Below are 20,364 nucleotides of genomic sequence, written 5' to 3' on the forward strand. Positions count from 1 at the left end.
AATCCCTTCATCTAAATCATTAATGTATCTTGTAAATCTCAGCCTTGCGGTACCCCACTAGTCACTGCCTGCCATTCTGAAAGGGATCCGTTAATCCCTACTCTTTGTTTCCTGTCTGCCAACCAATTTTCTATCCATGTCAGTAACCTACCCCCCAATACCATGTGCTCTAATTTTGCCCACTAATATGTGGGACCTTATCAAAGGCTTTCTGAAAGTCCAGGTACACTACTCCACTGGCCCTCCCTTGTCCATTTTACTATTTACATCCTCAAAAAAATCCAGAAGATTAGTCAAGCATGATTTCCCCTTCGTAAATCCATGCTGACTTGGACCGATCCTGTTACTGCTATACAAATGTGCCGCTATTTGATATTTTATAATTGACTCCCGCATCTTCCCCACCACTGATGTCAGACTAACTGGTCTATAATTCCGTTTTCCCTCTCCCGCCTTTCTTAAAAAGTGGGATAACATGAGCTACCCTCCAATCCACAGGAACCGATCCTGAATCTATAGAATATTGGAAAATTATCACCAATGCATCCACGATTTCTCGAGCCACATCCTTAAGTACCCTGGGATGCAGACCATCAGGCCCTGGGGAGTTATCAGCCTTCAATCCCATCAGTCTACCCAACACCATTTCCTGCCTAATGTGGATCTCCTTCAGTTCCTCCATCACCCTGGGTCGTCTGGCCACTAGTACATCAGGAAGATTGTTTGTGTCCTCCTTAGTGAAGACAGATCCAAAGTACCTGTTCAACTCATCTCCCATTTCCTTGTTCCCCATGATAAATTATCCCTTTTTAGTCTTCAAGAGTCCAACTTTGGCCTTAACTTGTTTTTTCTCCTCACAAATCCAAAGAAGCTTTTACTAACCTGCTTTATATTCTTGGCTAGCTTACCCTCGTACCTCATCTTTTCTCTCCGTATTGCCTTTTTAGTTATCTTCCGTTGCTCTTTAAACATTACCCAATCCTCTGGCTTCCCGCTCATCTTTGCTATGTTATGCTTCTCTTTTTTTTTTCACTGGCTCTATTTAATCTTCTTTTCACTTTCTCCGCTCCTGGTGTTATCAACTTTCATTGCAACCTTATCTAGTTCAGTGGAAGGGTACCAAGAGACAATATGAAACGAGAAGCTGGTTTTGGACAATGTTTAGTGGCAGCACATGGATGAAACAGGGCAGATGATTAAGGACAGCTTGTGTTAAATGTTATTCCCGATGCCCACAGTTGTGATTCAGATATGAGTAGGCTCTCAATTAAAGCTGCAGATGATGCATAAACATATTTGTGGGCATCCTCAAAATCTAATTTCACCTCCACAATATCCAGTCCAAATGTTGATGTAATCCAAACTGCACTACAATTATGACACACTGTGGGTCTACTCAGTAAGCCTGTTGTGTATTTCCTGGGCCAGCAGACATCATTGGTACACAGAAGGTCCCTACAGCTAACTTGAATATTTAATGATCAACCTTACTGCCAAGGCAGGTCAAATGCAGTTTCAATGGAATTTCTCCAGGCTGTTAGATGTAACTGTAACAGCCAAAACCTTTCTATTTCTCAAACAAGCGTTGTTGTTTCTACCAATTATACAAGAATGCAAGAATGGGATCTGGAATTAAGTCCTAATCTCTATAACTGAATGAGCAGTATATCTGCAGCAATTTTGTCAGTGGACTTTAGCTCTAGAAAGTGGAGAATGTGCTGTCATATAGCATAATACATGTGAAAAAAAAACAAGATTTGTGTTTAAAACTTTGTTTTGAGAAAATCAGGTCTATCTGGAATATGTATTGTTAAACCAGACCCAGTTTATAGACTTGTGATGAAATTCTATGGGTGGAGGGGTGGGGGGGGGGGTCAAGAGACATGTATGACTCTAGAAAAGAGGGAGATTTCACATACTAGTTTCATAACATGAAATGTTGTACAAGTGGCCTATGATGCAGGTACTCCGACATGAATTAAATGGGCAATGTAAAGACATGTTTAGCTTCAGTTGAACTTGATATCTTCTATAATGCTAAACACATGCACACACTTACATATATTCACATGCGGAATATAACTGGAGGACAGTAGGGAGTGAGAAAATAAATATAGAAAGAAAAGAAAAGAAAGAAAAGTCAGGTCATACAAACCCGTGACAAGGTAAATGGGAGGAATTCAAAACTGCACTGCTTCTATTTTAATGCAAAAAGACAAATATAAGTAAGGACAAACTAATTAGTTTAGAGATACAACATGAAAACAGGTTTTTTGGTGCACTCTCCATCGATCACCCATTCACACTAGTTCTATGTCATCCCACTTTCTGATCCACTTCCTACTCACTAGGGACATTATTTCTGCAGGGACTAATTAACCTACAAACCTGCACGTCTTCGGGATGTGGGAGGAAACCGAAGCAGTCGGAGGAAAGCCACGTGGTCACAGAGAGAATGTACAAACTCCACACAGACAGCACCCGAGGCCAGGATCGAACTCGGGTCTCTGGCGCTGTGAGGTAGCAGCTCTATCAGCTGGAAACGTGGGAGTGAGATATTATTGATATCACAGAGGTGTGGATGAAAGATGGGCAGAACAGCCAATTCAAGTCTCCAGGGTATAGAATCTTTCAGCATGATGGGAGGCGGGGGGGTTCGACCCTGACTACAGGTGCTGTCTGTACAGAGTTTGTACATTCTTCCTGTGACCGCGCGGGTTTTCCACGGATGCTCCGGTTATCTCCCACACACCACTGCGTCCAGGTTCGTAGGTTCATTGGCTTCTGTAGAAAAAAAACGTCCCTAGGGTGTAGGATAGACTAGTGTAAAGCGTAAGGGTGATCGGCGTTGGTCAGCGTGGACTCGGTGGGCCGAAGGGCCAGTTTCCATGCTGTATCTCTAAAAATAAAGCTTATTTAAGAAATCTTTTACTGAGCACTTGAAAGCCAATGGTTTAGAAGGCTGTAATCAGCCAAGTGCTGTCGGGAAAGGGGTACTTGATGATCAGTGTGGATGTGGGAGGGCAGAGGGCTTGGCAGTAACTTTCCTTGGGTCTTTCCTGAAGTATCTTCCAAATGGACATGAAGTAATTTTAAAATGGCCACCTCATTTAGATGCAATGAGTTTGAATCAAACCAGTTTAGAATTGGAATTCCATACACCATTTTTATTTTGAAATAACACAACGGTGCACAATTTAATGCAGCTTAATCGCAAGCTAGAATGAGTTTCCATTGAAATAGAGCCTCAAAAGATTTGAGCAGGGTTTCAAAGGCTCATTCTGGCACAAGCAACCGTCCAAAAGTGTAGATTTAAGATTGATATACAGGCTACACAACAATCCCAGCAAAGACACTTCGGACAGAGTTGCACAGACATGCATCTACACCTGACAATGAATGACACAGTCAGAGAGGACAGCTCTACCTGCAGAAGGAAAGGCATGTTATAAAGCCAGGCAAGTTGACAACATTGAGATACCAGTACACAATTAACATGAATAGGAACATAAGACAAATACTTAGGTGTCACATCACTGGGTACGGGATAATACATTTATATATACACGTCTTCCAAGGCCACTACTCCTTATTTATTCCTCTTCCCCAATTAAAGCACACACTAATCACAATAAAATAATGTTATCATAGGATTGGACTGACAAGTGGTTGTATTACTGGTAAATTTAGATTCCCATGTATGGACAAGGTTGATCCAAGGGTCATATTATGGACGCTGTCTATCTAGATGATGTCATTGAAAGTTTTTATTTCACAAGGTTCAAAATAATTGAATGTCAGAGTTTACAGCGTACAAGACGACTCTACTAAAACAATCAACATTCCTGAAAATATCAACGCTCCTAACGTGAAGAAGCTTTGAAACATAAGCGAAGGCTTGCAGGAGATTAATTTCTAATGGGAAGGTTTGGTTATCACATCTCACCCCCAGACAGCGTGCGTTTAAAATGCCCAGGTTACAGGTAGCGTTACGTCAGCCACCAAGACAGGTGCTAAAAAGCATGGCAAATTCCCAACATGCATTATGTGGTGTGCTGGTCAAGCAGTGAGAGGTGCCCCACTCCACCTGAGGCACAGGAAGAGGCAATGCATCATTACCACTTTGTAGGGTCTGCCGCCCTCCAGCTAGCACGCCGCTCGGTAGCATTCCAGTCGGTGTTAACCCCTTCAGTGTCAGCACGCTTTCACTCTCCTCTCTGCAAAAGTGGATCATTGAGAAGACATTCACAAGTAATGCATAACATACAGCAAATAAAATTGAGTTCAGTTTTGGGATACAGCGTGGAAACAGGCCTTTCGGCCTACCATCCAGCAACCACCCGTACACTAGTTACACAAAATGTAATATTTAAATACCTAAACAAATCATACAAAATGGAATACCAGAAGGAAATAATAGTCTAGACTTATATTTGTGGCTAAATCAATTACATTTGCTGTCACATTTGAAGTCTGCTTTACAATGGCAAAACTAAAAGCAGACTGGGTGATTCTGACCGTATGTTCAGTTATCTGGAGCAACCCTGTTTCCCGACTTTAATTCTCCGTCTCATTCTGTAGTCTCCTGCACTGTTGCAATGAAGCTTGGCACAAGCATAAGGAATATTTTACAACAACTTTTAAAAGACATTTGGACAGATACATGGATAAGGAAGGTTTAGAGGGATATGGGCGAGCCGGTGGGACTACTGTAGATGGGGCATCTTGTTCAGCATGGGCAAGGTGGGCCGAAGGGCCTGCTTCCATGCTGTATGACTATCTACAATATTGGCTGTTGCTTCCTTTCCCTTAAAACAGTCTGACCCGCTGCAGGTGGCCCACAACCCTATGATTAGAAAAATATAATGCAGACTATAATCACCCTTTACACCCTACCTTAACACATCTGACAGGATCACCCATCCCTTCTCTCCAGAGATGCTGCCTGTCCCGCTGAGTTACTCCAGAATTTTGTGTCAACCTTAGATTTAAACCAGCATCTGCAGTTCTTTCCCACATTTTGTCAAACTAACTCCTGTCAGCTGATGTCAGAAAAGGGGATAATTAGAAAGGATCTAACAAAGGCAGGTAGCCTAATAGACCCTTCTTCCCTGGGAGAGAAAGCAAGAACAAGTTGCGAACTGGCCCAAAGTTTACAGACTCTCACCTGAGCACTGAGAACACCCTGGCCATTTTACCAATGGCTCGAATCTTGTTCCTGATGATCTCTTTCCGAGCTGCAGCCGTGCCTATTTGTAAATAAAAATAAAAATTACACACTGAAATATTAAATATTGTAGGTATTTTAGTTAAAATACCGTAACTCATTATCATCAAGTCATCAAGTATGCAGATGATACAACGGTGATTGGCCTCATCAGCAACAACGATGAGTCGGCCTACAGGGAGGAGGTCCAGCACTTAGCAGCATGGTGCGCTGACAACAACCTGGCCCTTAACTCCAAGAAGACCAAGGAGCTCATTGTAGACTTCAGGAAGTCCAGGGGCGGCACGCACACCCCCATCCACATTAACGGGACGGAGGTGGAACGTGTTTCTAGCTTCAGGTTCCTGGGAGTCAACATCTCCGATGACCTCTCTTGGACCCACAATACCTCAACTCTGATCAAGAAGGCTCACCAGCATCTCTTCTTCCTGAGGAGACTGAAGAAGGTCCATCTGTCTCCTCAGATCCTGGTGAACTTCTACCGCTGCACCATCGAGAGCATCCTTACCAACTGCATCACAGTATGGTATGGCAACTGCTCTGTCTCCGACCGGAAGGCATTGCAGAGGGTGGTGAAAATTGCCCAACGCATCACCGGTTCCTCGCTCCCCTCCATTGAGTCTGTCCAAAGCAAGCGTTATCTGCGGAGGGCGCTCAGCATCGCCAAGGACTGCTCTCACCCCAACCATGGACTGTTTACCCTCCTACCATCCGGGAGGCGCTACAGGTCTCTCCGTTGCCGAACCAGCAGGTCCAGGAACAGCTTCTTCCCGGCGGCTGTCACTCTACTCAACAACGTACCTCGGTGACTGCCAATCGCCCCCCCACCCCCCGGACACTTATTATCACTTATTATTATTTATTTAAATCATTTGCTATGTCGCTCTTCCAGGGAGATGCTAAATGCATTTCGTTGTCTCTGTACTGTACACTGACAATGACAATTAAAATTGAATCTGAATCTGAATCTGAATCTCATTATCCTTGACTCAGACCACTTTAAGTACATTTTTATGCTAAGAATAACCAGCCAATGAGTTGGGTTTTGTTCAGCCCATTTTCTTTTGTTCCTAACTTGAAAACATTTACTTGGGCACTTTGATCCCCGTCCAAGTGGTCATGCTTCATGTAGGAACCATTATTCTGCAGCCTATTAAACTGTGATGGGGATCTTGCCAAATGTGATCACAGCTTTAAGAGAAGTAAATTCCACCAGAGGTCACCAGGTGGCAACAATGAGCGAGATTTGTGCTTTTCTTAGCCGGGAAAACCAAAATCACCTGTTGAGCTGCTCAAATAATGTCCACGGCCAAATCAGGCCACAGATCAAAGCCATCCTGAGTGATTCAGTATCACAAAACACTGTGATTCCCTAGTCATTTAAAAAAAATCAGAATAACCTCATCAATTTTTGCCGAACTACAAAAGCATTTCAAAAACAAAGCTATAGAGATAGTCAGAGTGATACAGTGTGGAAACAGGCCCTTTGGCCCAACTTGCCCACACCGGACATGTCCCACTTGCCTGCACTTCGTCCATATCCCTCCAAACTTGTCCTATCCACGTACCTGTCTTAACTGTTTCTTAAACGTTGGGATAGTCCCAGCCCAAACTACCTCTTCTGGCAACTTCTGGCAGCTTGTTCCCTCGATCCACTGTGTGAAAGAGTTACCCCTCAGATTCCTATTAAATATTTCCCCCTTCACCTTGAACCTATGTCCTCTGGTCCTCTGGGCAAGAGATTCTGTGCATCTGTGATCTGGACAGAATTCTGATAAGGTCAGCAGTAAAAATAATTTTAATAAATTCGACTGATAACCTGTGGAAATGGTTCAAAATCCAAAGAAAGATATGAAGTAAGTTCCCCTAACCAACAGAATCTGTGATAAGTCCTAAATCCAGCCAGACACCCAATGAATTGCTTTGAAACCAGCCGGATATTCAGTGAACAGCAGATAGACACAAATTGCTGGAGTAAGTCGGGGGGGTCAGGCAGAATCTCTGGATAAGCAAAATGGGTGATGTCTTGGGCCGAGACCCTTCTTCGACCCAAAACGTCACAGGTTCCTTCTCTCCAGAAATGCTGGCTGTCCCGCTGAGTTACTCCAGCTTTTTATGTCTATCTTTGGTTTAAACCAGCATCTGCAGTTCCTTTCTACACAGCCAATGAACAGCCTCGTCCAGCCAGGCAGCCAATGACGACCCCCAGAGCCCACCCAGGCAGCCAATGAATGGTCCCAGGGCCCACCCGGGCAGCCAATGAATGGTCCCAGGGCCCACCCAGGCAGCCAATGAATGGTCCCAGGGCCCACCCGGGCAGCCAATGATTGGTCCCAGGGCCCACCCAGGCAGCCAATGAATGGTCCCAGGGCCCACCCAGGCAGCCAATGACGGCCCCAAGGCCCACCCAGGCAGCCAATGACGGCCCCAGACCCCACCCAGGCAGCCAATGACGGTCCCAGGGCCCACCCAGGCAGCCAATGACGGTCCCAGGGCCCACCCAGGCAGCCAATGACGGTCCCAGGGCCCACCCAGGCAGCCAATGACGGCCCCAGACCCCACCCAGGCAGCCAATGACGACCCCCAGAGCCCACCCAGGCAGCCAATGACGGCCCCAGACCCCACCCAGGCAGCCAATGACGGTGCCAGGGCCCACCCAGGCAGCCAATGACGGCCCCAGACCCCACCCAGGCAGCCAATGACGGCCCCAGACCCCACCCAGGCAGCCAATGACGGTCCCAGGGCCCACCCAGGCAGCCAATGACGGCCCCAGGGCCCACCCAGGCAGCCAATGACGGCCCCAGAGCCCACCCGGGCAGCCAATGAATGGTCCTAGGGCCCACCCAGGCAGCCAATGAATGGCTCCAAGCCCACGCTGATAGCTAGTAAGAATGGTTTTAACATCATCCAGTCAGTACGAATGATTTCACCCACAGCTAGCAGGGATTATAGACTCATCAGTGACGTAGCAATGAAAATAAACCAGAATCGTATCCATCGTGAAAATCATTCAAACACTCACAGCTGCCTAGTAGTTGAGAACCAACATAGAGCTACACATAATGCCTCAAAGTCACTTTATACCCAACAGCAATGGATATCAACACATCCATAGACTGCTAATATACCAACAGAATTCCTGCTTCAATTGCATCAGCAAACTTGGGGTCTAACTTTGGCGTGGAGTCTGTCGAAAGCTGGCCGGAGGAACCTCGTTTAAGGAAATTCTTCAGCAGATGGGTTGAGCGAGTCAAAACGTTGTTTACGGAACGCACTGCAAATCATTTTTCTTCAAGCGCCCACATGACGTCCACGTGCGGTGCAGGCGCTGAACAAGCAGTGGACGCACTAACGGCCCTGAGTACGACGGCACGTTCCCCAGACTCTTACGGAGCCAGCACCCATTATAAAGAGAGGCAGATGCCCTCTAAGTAAAAGATATTCTCCTACCGTCAAAGGCATCGTCTCCCTCAGACATGAGCTCATCGTCTGAGCAGATGTTGAGGACGTTAACCAACATCTCTGTTACTGCACGGGAAAAAGACCATTGTTTAATTGAAGTTTATTTATCTTTGTCACATGCTGCAAAATGTTACTTTGTCATTGTTTTAAATGTACCTTTGGCAAAATTAGTGTGCAATAGCTATTACCTTTTTCCCCGACAAATGGGAGTGACCATGTGAAGACGTCCATGAAGTTGGGCAGCCAGTAGGGATGTGGCGAACAGTTGAACTGGCGGATGTTCATCACATTGTTTTCATATTTCAACACAGCAGCTGTAATATACAGCGGTTTCTCAGTTCAGTTTATTGCCACGTGTACTGAGGTACAGTGAAAAGCTTCTGTTGCGAGCTAACCAGTCAGCGGAAAGACAATACATGATTACAATCACACCATAGGGGCAGCACGGTGGTGCAGCGGTAGAGTTGATGCCTTACAGCGTCAGAGACCTGATTTCAATCCTGACTACGGGTGCTGTCTGTACGTAGTTTGTACGTTTTCCCGTTTACACGGACCTGCATGCTCCGGTTTCTTCCCACACTCCAAAGACGTATCGGTTTTGTAGGCTAATTGACCACTGTAGGTGAAATTATAAATTGTCCCTAGGACCGACGTCGCAGCGGCCTCTGCAGTCTGTCTGTGTTATTTTTGTCCTGTTGAGGGTTTAGTTTGTAGCGGTTTTTTTTTTAAATGTGTATGTGTGGGTGGGGGAAACTTTCAATCTGTTCCCTGCATGGAGACCCGACCTTTTCCCTGTCGGGGCTCCGTTGCCGTTGGGGCCTAGTGCCGTGGAGCGGCCTCCACCGGAACGACCCGGAGGCTCAAGTCACGGAGCCTGTGGAGCTGGGGAGCTGCGTACCTACCTCCGTGGAGCTGTGGAGCCGTGGAGCCTGTGGAGCTGCTGTGGAGCTGTGGAGCCTGTGGAGCTGTGGAGCTGCTGCGGGGCTGTGGAGCTGCTGTGGAGCTGCGGACCTACCTCCGTGGAGCTGGCCGGCTTCGGAGCGTGGAGAGCTGCGGTGGCGCGTTGCTGCGGCCCGGCTCCGGTGGATGGTGACACCGGGAGCTCGCGGGTCCCCGGTGGGAGACTGCTTTGTGGGGCACCGGCAGTGGCGACTTCTCCCCCCCCCCCCCCCCGAATTGCGGGGTTGAGAGTGACCTGGAGGGGGGCCCTACAACGCCCGGCGCGGCTTTAATTTGCCGCGGACTAGCGCCCGCCGGGGGCTTTGACCTCGACTTCGGGAGGGGAATGGAGTGCAGGGGAGAGACAAGACTTTGCCTTCCATCACAGTGAGGAGGAGACTCACTGTGATGGATGTTTATGTGAATAGTGTTGGTGTGTGTCTTGGTTCTTTTATTGTATGGCTGCAGAAACTACATTTCGTTTGAACCTCATGCGAGGTTCAAATGACAAATAAAGGTATTGTATTGTATTGTATTATATTGATAGTGTTAGTGTGCGGGGATCGCTGATTGACGCAGCCTCGGTGGGCTGAAGGGCCTAGTTTCCGTGCTGTATCACTAAACTAAACTACAATCTAGCCATCCAGTGTACAGATACACTAAGGGAATAATACGAATAACGTTCAGTGCAAGAAAAAATCCAATAAAGTCCGATCAAAGAAAATCCAACGGTCTCCAATGAGATTGATAGTAGGTCAGGATTGCTCTTTAGTTGTTGGTAGGATGGTTCAGTTGCCTGATAATAGCTGGGGAGAAGGGCAAAGAGGGAGTGACCGGGGTGAGTGGTCCTTGATTATCCTAGTGGCCTTGCTGAAGCAGCGTGAGGTGTAGATGAGTCAATGGAAGGGAGGTTGGTTTGTGTGATGGTCTGGGCTGCGTCCTATATGATGTACCAAATATTGCTGCGTAAAGCAACGTACACGCCCAGGGTCGATGGAGATGACCAAACGTGGTGGATTCTTGCTGCCCGGTCCATCACGGGGTCGGACCTCTCTACCTTTGTGGGAATCTACAGAAGTCGCTGCCTCAAAAAGGCAGCCAGCATCATCAGAGACCCACACCCCCAACAGTTTGTGTCTATCTTCGGTATAAACCAGCGTCTGCTGTTCCTTTTCTTACATTCTCCTGGCACATGCAGCTGTGGTGTTACAGACACAGTGTATGAGCCATCAGGGTTAACAGGGAACATGGCAGCATAGTGGGCAATGGGTGAAGCGACTACCTCACAGTTTCAATGACCAGGGTACAATCCCGACCTCCAGTGCCGTGTGGAGTTTGTACATTCGCTGTGACCACATAGCTTTTCACCGGGTGCTGGGGTTTCCTCCCACACCCCAAAGATTTGTGGATTAATTGGCCATTATAGGTTGCACCTGACGGGGTGGAATCTAGGGGTGGGGGGAGCAGTGGATGGGAATGCAGGGAGAAGAAAATTAGATAAGCACAGGATTAGTGTAAGTGGATGACTGACAACTCGTGAGGCTTGTTCATACATACAGGTCCACCACCGAATGTTCAGTAACTGGTGGTCTGGCACCTCCTTTAATATGGGAGCAAACTTGAAATCTCCCCCCCCCCCAGATGTCCCCCGAGGCTGGGTAAGGCAACCAATCTCAACCTCATCGGGACATCCGTGCCGATCGGCCGGTCAAATTTGCCCCCTGCGGCTGGGGCTCTGGGGCTCTGGAACTCTGGCCCAGCCGAAGCTGGCAGAACCTTTCCCATAGCGACCGACTTTGCCGACCGGTATCTCGGCTCCCCAGCAGCCTACCCGGTACCTGTGGAATCCTCTCAAAGGCCGTGACCTCTGTTGGCCCGGCAAAATGGAAAATCCGGAAAGGCTCCGGAACCAAGGGTGCCGGAAAATCGATGGTGGACCGTTATTCCATAACGAAAAAAAGTAAATACCAAACATGCAAATCTTTGAAGGTTGATTCACTTACCTTTATTGTTATAGACATCTAGGTAGTTTGGTGCAGAAAAGATTGTAATTAATGATGGGAACCCAGTTGTTTGGCTTTTCCTGTACATTCTGTAGCTGTAGACACAAATATATTCGTAGTTAACATTAAAAATGAAGCCATCCAATACCTTGCTCGTAATAAATTACGTTGGCAATGGACAAATTAAAACAGTGTGCAAAAATGTCCTTCACCACAAAATATGCAGACTATGAAACCAAAGTTGAGGTGCACAGATTTGACAACTTTGCTGATCTGCTTATTCAGTTTATTGCAGTTTAGAGTTGAAGTACGCAGATTTGCTGTCAAATAATGCCTTAAACTGCAATAAAACTGAATGAGTAGAAAACCAATTGCAGTCCAGTTGAGAGACCCATGTTTATCAGGAAGAATTCAATTCCCCAGTTCTTCCCCACATTATGTTTTAGATTACAGGAATAGGGCGGCATGGAGGCAGAGTGGTAGAGCTACTGCCTTACCGCGGCAGAGTCCCAGGTTTGATCCTGACTATGGGTGCTGTCTGTACGGTGTTTGTACGTTCTCCCCGCGACCGCGCAGTTTTCTCTGAGATCTCGCACGCTGCAAAGACGTACAGGTGTGTTGGTTAATTGGCTTGGTATGAATGTAAATTGTCCCTGGTGTGTAAGATGGTGTTAGTGTGTGGGATAGCTGGTCGGTGCGGACTCGGTGGGACAAATAGTCTGTTTCCGTGCTGTATTTCTACACTTAACTAAACAAAACAGGATGTGGTCTTATATTAATATTCTAGCTGAATTATAGTAGCCGTTATCAAACTTCAGCGTCCTCAAAGCTGCAGTTAGACGGTGTTTGAATCACGAGGCTGATTACCACTCGCAACGATCAGGCAGATGGTCCTACAGTGCCCTCCATAATGTTTGGGACAAAGACCCATCATTTATTTATTTGCCTCTGTACTCCACACAGGGGAGGAGGGAGTGGGGAGGGGGGAGAGAGACCGGGCATGGGGGAGACTGGACTGGCTCTCATCCGCAGAACCGCACCTCATCTGCCAGGATCGAACCCGTGTCCCCGGCACCGTAAGTGTTGCCAAACCGCCACTGGACCGTCCCCGGGCCCCCCCCCCCCCCCCCCCGCACTCGAGTGACGTCCGGACTGACGGGATACCGGCCCCCAGGCCCACCGACAGCGTGAGAAGCGCCAACCCCAGCTCACCTCCGCCTCTCCCGCCGGGCCAACTGACAGCCCCGTCCGACAACACCAGCGGCCCCAGGCCCACAGCTAGCACAGAGAACCCAGACCCACTGCCAGCGCCAACTTCAGCCCAACCCCGCACAAACTCCAGAGGAATCCGCCCCCCGTTGGGCCGCTACGACAACAAGTGCCAGTTTGCCCACCGTACAAGCCCTTGCACACCACCGGCTTCTGCCCCTACGGTACCCGCTACCACTTCATCCACAACCCCAAGGAGGAGCAAGGGCCCCGGCCTCGCCTGCGCCAGAGCGCCAGCCTGGGCTCAGCCTCCCCCGGCCCGGCGCTCGACTGGGCTATGCTGCGGGCGGCCTTCTGCCCAACCTGGAGTTGGAGCTGGCCCGGACTCTGGGCTTGGGGCTGGGCAAGGGAGGGGGAGGAGGTTGCTGCTTCCTGGTTTCTACTCCAGTACTCTGTGTCTTGCTCAAGATTCCAGCATCTGCAGTTCCTTGTTCCTCCCTACCGCAGCCACATTACAGGCCCCCCCGACCTTGACGCACTTAAGTGACTGCGCCTCAAATCTACTTGTCCTGCTTCGTGCCTCTTTGACCGTGGTCCTGGAAACTGGCTGTTTTCAGATGCAATGCCTCCTTAGGGGATAAACACTGAACTCGATTTATGGGCTTAGATATTTCAAGCTGACATCTCAGCGGTGTGCGTAAGCCATGCAAAATATTACTATTACTTTGTTGGCAGCAAAAAAGATGAAGTAGAGATTCAAACTACTGGTGTGTAGAATTTAACTCGTTATAAAATAAATTTGCTGAGGCATGAAGTACTTTTGATTTATCGAGTTAATTTTCATTTCTTGTTGCTTCCTTTCGCAGTACTAAATCTTTCTAAGGTTGCGTCCAATACTGCAGAGCTGTACAAAATCTCACTGCTGGTCATTGATCAGTGTTCTGCTTAAAATGTTTAAGAAGGAACTGTAGATGCTGGAAAATCAAAGGTAGACAAAAATGCTGGAGAGAAACTCAGCGGGTGCAGCAGCATCTATGGAGCGAAGGAAATAGGCATCGTTTCGGGCCGAAACGTTGCCTATTTCCTTTGCTCCATAGATGCTGCTTGCACCCGCTGAGTTTCTCCAGCATTTTTGTCTACCTTCTGCTTAAAATGTGCTTCGTACAATTTGGATGTAAGATTTTCCATAAATTAGCGGGCCGTACAAATGATATAAAGCACACAATCCGAAGGCCCAGAATGTGCTCAGCGTGTGTACACATAGATGTGTAGGAAGGAACTGCAGATGCTGATTTAAACCGAAGATAGGCACAAAAAGCTGGAGTAACTCAGCAGGTCAGGCAGCATCTCTAGTGAGAAGAAATAGGTGATGTTTCAGATCATGACCAGTTCTTCACTCTGTGTCACATATCTACACGTAAATACTCAACACATTCTAGGCATGTTATGAACTTGCCCATAAACAATCCCTGGTCACGTATACACAAGGAACTGAAAATACCATGGTTTCCAGATCTGCACAAAAATAAGGGACTGCATATACAATGTTTACCACTACCAGGCTACAATGCCAGAGTCATACTTTGTCAATTAACAGAGCTGCCAAGTTTTGTCAGAGCATTTCAGTATTCTAGTACCTGAAAATCAGTATTTTGCTGAGGAAATCAGTATTTTTACGAGGTGTTGATTTAAAAAAAAAGTTTTTTATGTGTCGTACCCATGTAAGAGTACAAGAATGCAAAACTTTGCTACCAATTGACATGTCATCTAACTTGACAGTGCATTCATTGCCATCTCTTTGAATACTTTTGTTTGAACGGCTGCTTCCTGCTTTTAGCATCAGATGATGATGTAGAAGCCATTTTGGAAGCCTCTCTCTCCCTCCCTTGCGCTCTCTCTCTCTCTCCTCCTTTCCCTCCCTCTCTTCCCTCCTCCCTCCTTACTTTTTTTCTCCCTGCCTCTTATTCCCTCACTCTCTCTCACTCCCTCTCTCCTTCTCCCTCCCCGAACAATCTGTGACCCATAGCGCTGTGGCCATAGCACTATGTGTAAAGCCCATGGCGCTATGTGTAAAGGCAATAGCGCTCCCGCTGGTAGCGCTATAATTAGAACCCATAGCGCTGTTCGTTTAAATTCCCACGCGTTAAACTGACAGCGCTGTTTAAACCTGGAGAAGGGACAGGCAGATCAAAGCTTACAACAATAATCATCCAGATCTTGAAATTTAAAATACTAATAGATTTAATCTGCTATAATTTTTATAGTTACAGTGCGACTTTTTATATCCTTGCATTTTTTAAGCAGCAAAATGAAACAGGAAGTCGGGCCGAATTTTTAAAAATCCGTATTTTACAAAGCAAAGCACACCTTCCCCCGCCCCCCCCAATCTTTGCATATCCAAAATCCTGGATTTCCCAATCATCACTTTAATTTCATGTTCCATGTATCTTGCTGGCGGACCAATTTCTCTCCTGGGATAAATAAAGTTCTATCGTATGCCGTAACTCTAAACTATACAACGACTTGAATCACCAGGACATGTTACGCTACCAGCTAGGTGCCTCTAAACAGTATAAGGAAGGTATTTGAAAGAAGCATGGATATTGTGGGCCAAATGTTTCTTTACTTTATGATTCTGTGATTTATGTTACTGTACTAAAATTAAGTCAATCAGCTAGAATACTGATAAAGTAACAAGCTGATTAATATTTCATTTGTTCATCACGTCCTCGAATAAGACGATGGCTTCTAGTCTATATTTATTTTGTGGGCAACATTGCAATTTTAGAATATTGAAGTTGTCCGATACGGCTCAGTAGTCAATGTCTTGGCCATTTGGCTTATTTGTGTGTCATTAATTATGGCATTTGTCTATAAATTTTAGATGGCCCGTTATTATGTGGGTGGGATTTATGACGTAGTCAAGGGCGTGTTTGGTGCTGGGTTTCTCTGCGCAGAAGCTTAGTTTTTAGTTTAGCTCGGAGCTACATGGAGAAGGAACACCCTTCGACCATGTGAAGTTTTACCGAGACACGAGGAGTTTTCTAACGTTTAAAGCGATATGCTGGAGTTTGACGAAGATTAAATTGTACGAGTCAGAGTATAAGGTCGGATGTATATCTTATTGTTTTTCTTCAACAATAAAGAAACTATTAATCAAAAGACTGTGTGATGAAGATTTATCCGTGAAGAAGCACTGAAGGTCTCACGGAGAGCTCACATGCGTATTGCGACATTCTCCTAAAGCCATGTAGTCTCTTTAGTGGCTAGAGGGAGCAATCTCTTGAACGATATAAAAATCTGCCACTACAGTCAAGTACTCTATATTGAAAATGCAACATTACATCAAGTTTTTTGTGTGTGATTTCTGCGGAAGTGGTTGATCAGACCAATCTGGGTCTAAAATTCCTTTCACACAGGTGTTGGGACACAGCAGTATCAGCACTTCTTGATTTGAATTTCTCTTTAATTTCCTCAATCTGAGCTTCCTCATTTGTTCGGGCATCGCTCATTATGCTGGCCGCCAAATGAATTGTTCCCAGTGAGGTCTGAATGCTGAAACTCTTCAGGGATGTTCTAAGAGCGTCTTTTAATTTCATTCTCGATCCACCACGGAAATGTTTGCCCTGAGTCATCGCTCCAGAAAGCAGTTGCGTTAGTGTTCTGTCATCAGTCATCTTCAAGACAAGTCTTGCCTTCATGATCTTTGATTCTTTAGGCAGTGTGTCGGTGTTGGGGAGGGTTGTCTAGTGTCGAATCTTGTCTGGAATCTTGTCTTGGCATTTGTTTAGAAATACAGCGCAGAAACAGGCCCTTTGACATCACCCGAGTCAGTGTCGACCAACAATCACCCGTACACTAGTTCTCTCCTGCACATGAGGAACAATTTTATAGAAGGCCAATTAACATCCAAACCTGCACGTCTTTGGAATGTGGGAGGAAACCAGAGCACCCAGAGAAAGTCCACACAGTCACAGGGAGAATGTAGAAACTCCGTAGAGACAGCGCCCGTAGTCAGGATCGAGCCCGGGTCTCTGGCGCTGAGGCAGCAACTCTACCGCTGTGGCACCGTGCTGCCCCAAATACTTGACGATGTGAAATATTTTGCAGACAGGTTATGTGAAAGTGGTTAAGCTGACTTGCGTCAGCTGCGATGGACAGCGTCTTGTGTGGCAAGCATAAAGTATATCAACACATGATAGATACACCTTCATGGAACATTGAAGAGTATAGAACAGAACTAACAGGCCCATTGACACACAATGTCAAGTTAGCTTGGTCTGTAGGCCAATTCTATTTCATTTACCCACTTTCAGTCTTCCCAAGCAGAGCTGGCTATTGCTATCCTGTTAGTGACTTTTCCATCAACGTTGATAGAACTTGAGAGAGTGCTGCCAAGGTGTGTGTCCACCGCTGCACGCCTCTGACCATTCTCAAGAATGTTTGGTACTGTGTTTAGTTTAGTTTATAATCACCTGCACCGAGGTACAGTGAAAAGCTTTTGTTGCATGCTATCCAGTCAGAAAGACTAACATGATTACCATCGAGCCATCCACAGTGTACAGACACAGGATAAAGGGAATAACATGAATAATATTTAGTGCAAGATTAAGCCAGTAAAGTCCGATCAAAGATAGTGCGAGGGTCTCCAATGAGTGCTCTCTAGTTGTGGTAGGATGGTTCAGCTGCCTGATAACAGCTGAGAAGAAACCGTGTTCTTTGTACTTATTGTGAAGCCAAGGTTGCCGCAGCCACTAGAAAATCTGTCCGAGCTTCCCTGATCTCAGCTTGTGGGCTTGCATTGAGCAGTCAATCATCAGCAAAGAGAAGTCCCTTCAGGTGGTTTGTCCCATTTGGGTTATGGCTGACTGCCTCCTACCATCAGTCCTGCATCCAAGGATGATGCCACCTCCTTTGTCAGGGTAGGAATCAGACAGCACTATCACCCCTAACTCTGTGGGGGCAAGCATGCAGTCTTGTTTCACACCATTTGCGACCAGAAATGGGTCTGAGGACGCTCTGTCATGCATTACTCTGACCGCCACAACGTGAAGTTGTCAGATAATTGCGATGAACCTTTCAGGGTAACAGCATTCTGCCATCACCTTCCAAAGGTTGTCACAGCCAATATTGTCAAAATCCTTCATGATATTGACAAAGCTGAACAGAGATATTATTGTCAAGTGTATCGAGGTACAGTGAAAAGCTTTGTTTTGCATGCTAGCCAATAAAATCATACTATACATAAATACAATCAAGCCAAACTCAGGTACAACAGGTAGTGCAAAGGGAAAAATCAGAGTGCAGAAAATAGTTCTCAGCATGGTGAACTAGCTGCAGTTTTTGTCGTGATGGTCATGTCTACTGTTTCAGGCCCTTTGCGGAAACCACAGTGACTTTATGGAAGCAGTTCTCCCTCAAGGTGAGTGAACAGTCTTTTTAACAGAACTCTATGAGGATTTTACCAGCAGTCGTATAAAGAAACTCCTCTGTGATTGTCACAGATATGATCTTGTAGATCAATCTCTCAACACCAGCCTGCACCAGTAACTCTTGGCTGCCATTATAGAAGATGGTACAGAGCTATGGATGAGATTTAGAAAGATAGAGATACAGCACAGAAACAGGCCCTTCTGCCCACTGTTCAGCGATCACCCTGTACACTTCCACTATCCTATACACTGCGGACAATTTACAGAGGGTCATTTAACCTACGTCTTTGGAGTGTGGGAGGACTTGAAGAAAACCCACACGGTCACAGGGAAAACATACAAATTCCTTACTGACAGAACCCAAAGTCATTGTCGAACCCGAATCTCTAGTGCTGTAAGGCAGCAGCTCTACCGTTGCGCCACCGTGCCGCAGAGAAGTAATTGTCTCCTTAAAACCCTGCTCGGCAGCACCAGAGAACCACTGACTTTGCAAACTCAAGTGAACACACCAACAGCTTCTGACAGTAATTGTAGCTGAAGAACTTAGTGGGATGGTAATGCTTTGGCCTTCTTTTGCCTTATCATAATGGTCAACTTTCATGGATTCTGGAGACAAAACAATCTGCAGTCGAGATGATATATTGTTACAAGTATTCCAGCCTCAATGAAAGAACGATTGTGAAGTAAAGGGCCTGTCCCACTTGGCGACTGCCGGCGTCATATCATTTCAAAATCCAGCGGCGACAAAAAAAATGTTGCGACGCTTGAAAAAACACCGGGTGTCAAACGTCATCACGCCGCATCACCGCTGCGCCATACGTCATCACGCCGCATATTTTTCCGTGACCTGATACATCAGTCAATGATGCCGGCAGTCGCCGAAGAAATCGCTAAGTGAGACAGGCCCTTAAGACTACATTTACAGATCACAGATCACAAGTCCAACCTCCGCAGTTTTGGGGACAGAGCCTTCTCCAGGGCAGCTCCCAGGCTCTGGAACTCCCTCCCCCAACTGATCCGCAATTCCGTGTCCCTCACCATCTTCCAGTCCCGCCTCAAGACCCATCTCTTCACCTCTGCCTATTCTTAGCCCCACGTCCCCGTCCCTTTTCATCTGTGCATTAATTGCCTCATACTGTGTTTTGTATTGAATTCTTTCTTTACTTTGTGTACTAGTCATGTCTCTACTATTTATTTCATTCCCCTTACATGTTTTTCCTCTACATGCTCAATTTTTGTAAGGTGTCCTTGAGACTCTTGAAAGGCGCCCATAAATAAAATTTATTATTATTATTATTATTTCATTTAGATTTAGAGGGCCTAACATGGACAGATGGGACTAGCATAGATGCAGTCTTGGTTGGCATGGGCAAGTTGGGCCGAAAGGCCCGTTTCCATGCTATATGACTATTTGACTCTACATCTAGATGAGATATCAGACACGTTAATTCGCCCTTGTCCTCCAGTTATGCTGAGACAATAAACAATAGACAATAGGTGCAGTAGCATGCCATTCGGCCCTTCGAGCCATGCAATGTGATCATGGCTGATCATCCACAATCCGTTCCTGCCTTCTCCCCATATCCCCTGACTCCGCTATTTTTAAGAGCCCTATCTAGCTCTCTTGAAAGCATCCAGAGAACCTGCCTCCACCTGAGGCAGTGAATTCCACAGACTCACCACTCTGTGAGAAAAAGTGTTTCCTCGTCTCCGATGGAGGTATTACATGGTATGAGGAAAAAGTAAATTAGACCAACGGAAGGGGAAATTAGAAAGCATTACAATCTTGGCAAAATTCAGTTCACTTCAAAGAGATTTCGCACTCAGGACAACTTTGCAATACGAGCTCTTGAAGGACAAGTATCAGTTGATAGTTGAACAGAACAGAAATGATTGCTGATGAAACAGAAATATAATAAGAGGACTTGAAGATGCAATCAAGATGCATCAATCAGCCCACTGAAGGATCAATTTCAAGTAGAGATTGTGTGACATTTATGAATACCGAAGACTTGAAGAATATAAACGTCAATCAAACTGTAATGAAATATAATCTTCCTAATCAATTGCTGAATTAAGAGATGCAATATTA

General features: G+C 46.2%; 1 protein-coding gene across 3 annotated transcripts in view; it reads right to left on the reverse strand.

Annotated features, from left to right (window-relative positions):
- The window catches only part of ppp3cb (protein phosphatase 3 catalytic subunit beta), an 87,973-nt gene that overhangs the window by 13,721 nt on the left and 53,888 nt on the right, over nt 1-20,364 (reverse strand). For 2 of the 3 annotated variants that reach the window (XM_033012845.1, XM_033012846.1), the window contains exons 8-12: nt 11,632-11,726; nt 8,878-9,003; nt 8,678-8,755; nt 5,168-5,249; nt 4,120-4,217 (exon numbers count right to left, since the gene is read on the reverse strand). In XM_033012845.1, the coding sequence (XP_032868736.1) occupies nt 4,120-4,217; nt 5,168-5,249; nt 8,678-8,755; nt 8,878-9,003; nt 11,632-11,726 (479 nt within the window). The remainder of the gene's footprint in view (nt 1-4,119; nt 4,218-5,167; nt 5,250-8,677; nt 8,756-8,877; nt 9,004-11,631; nt 11,727-20,364) is intronic. The other variant, XM_033012847.1, reaches the window with a different exon arrangement.

The sequence above is a fragment of the Amblyraja radiata genome, chromosome 37, assembly GCF_010909765.2.
Source record: "Amblyraja radiata isolate CabotCenter1 chromosome 37, sAmbRad1.1.pri, whole genome shotgun sequence".
Lineage (NCBI taxonomy): Eukaryota > Metazoa > Chordata > Chondrichthyes > Rajiformes > Rajidae > Amblyraja > Amblyraja radiata.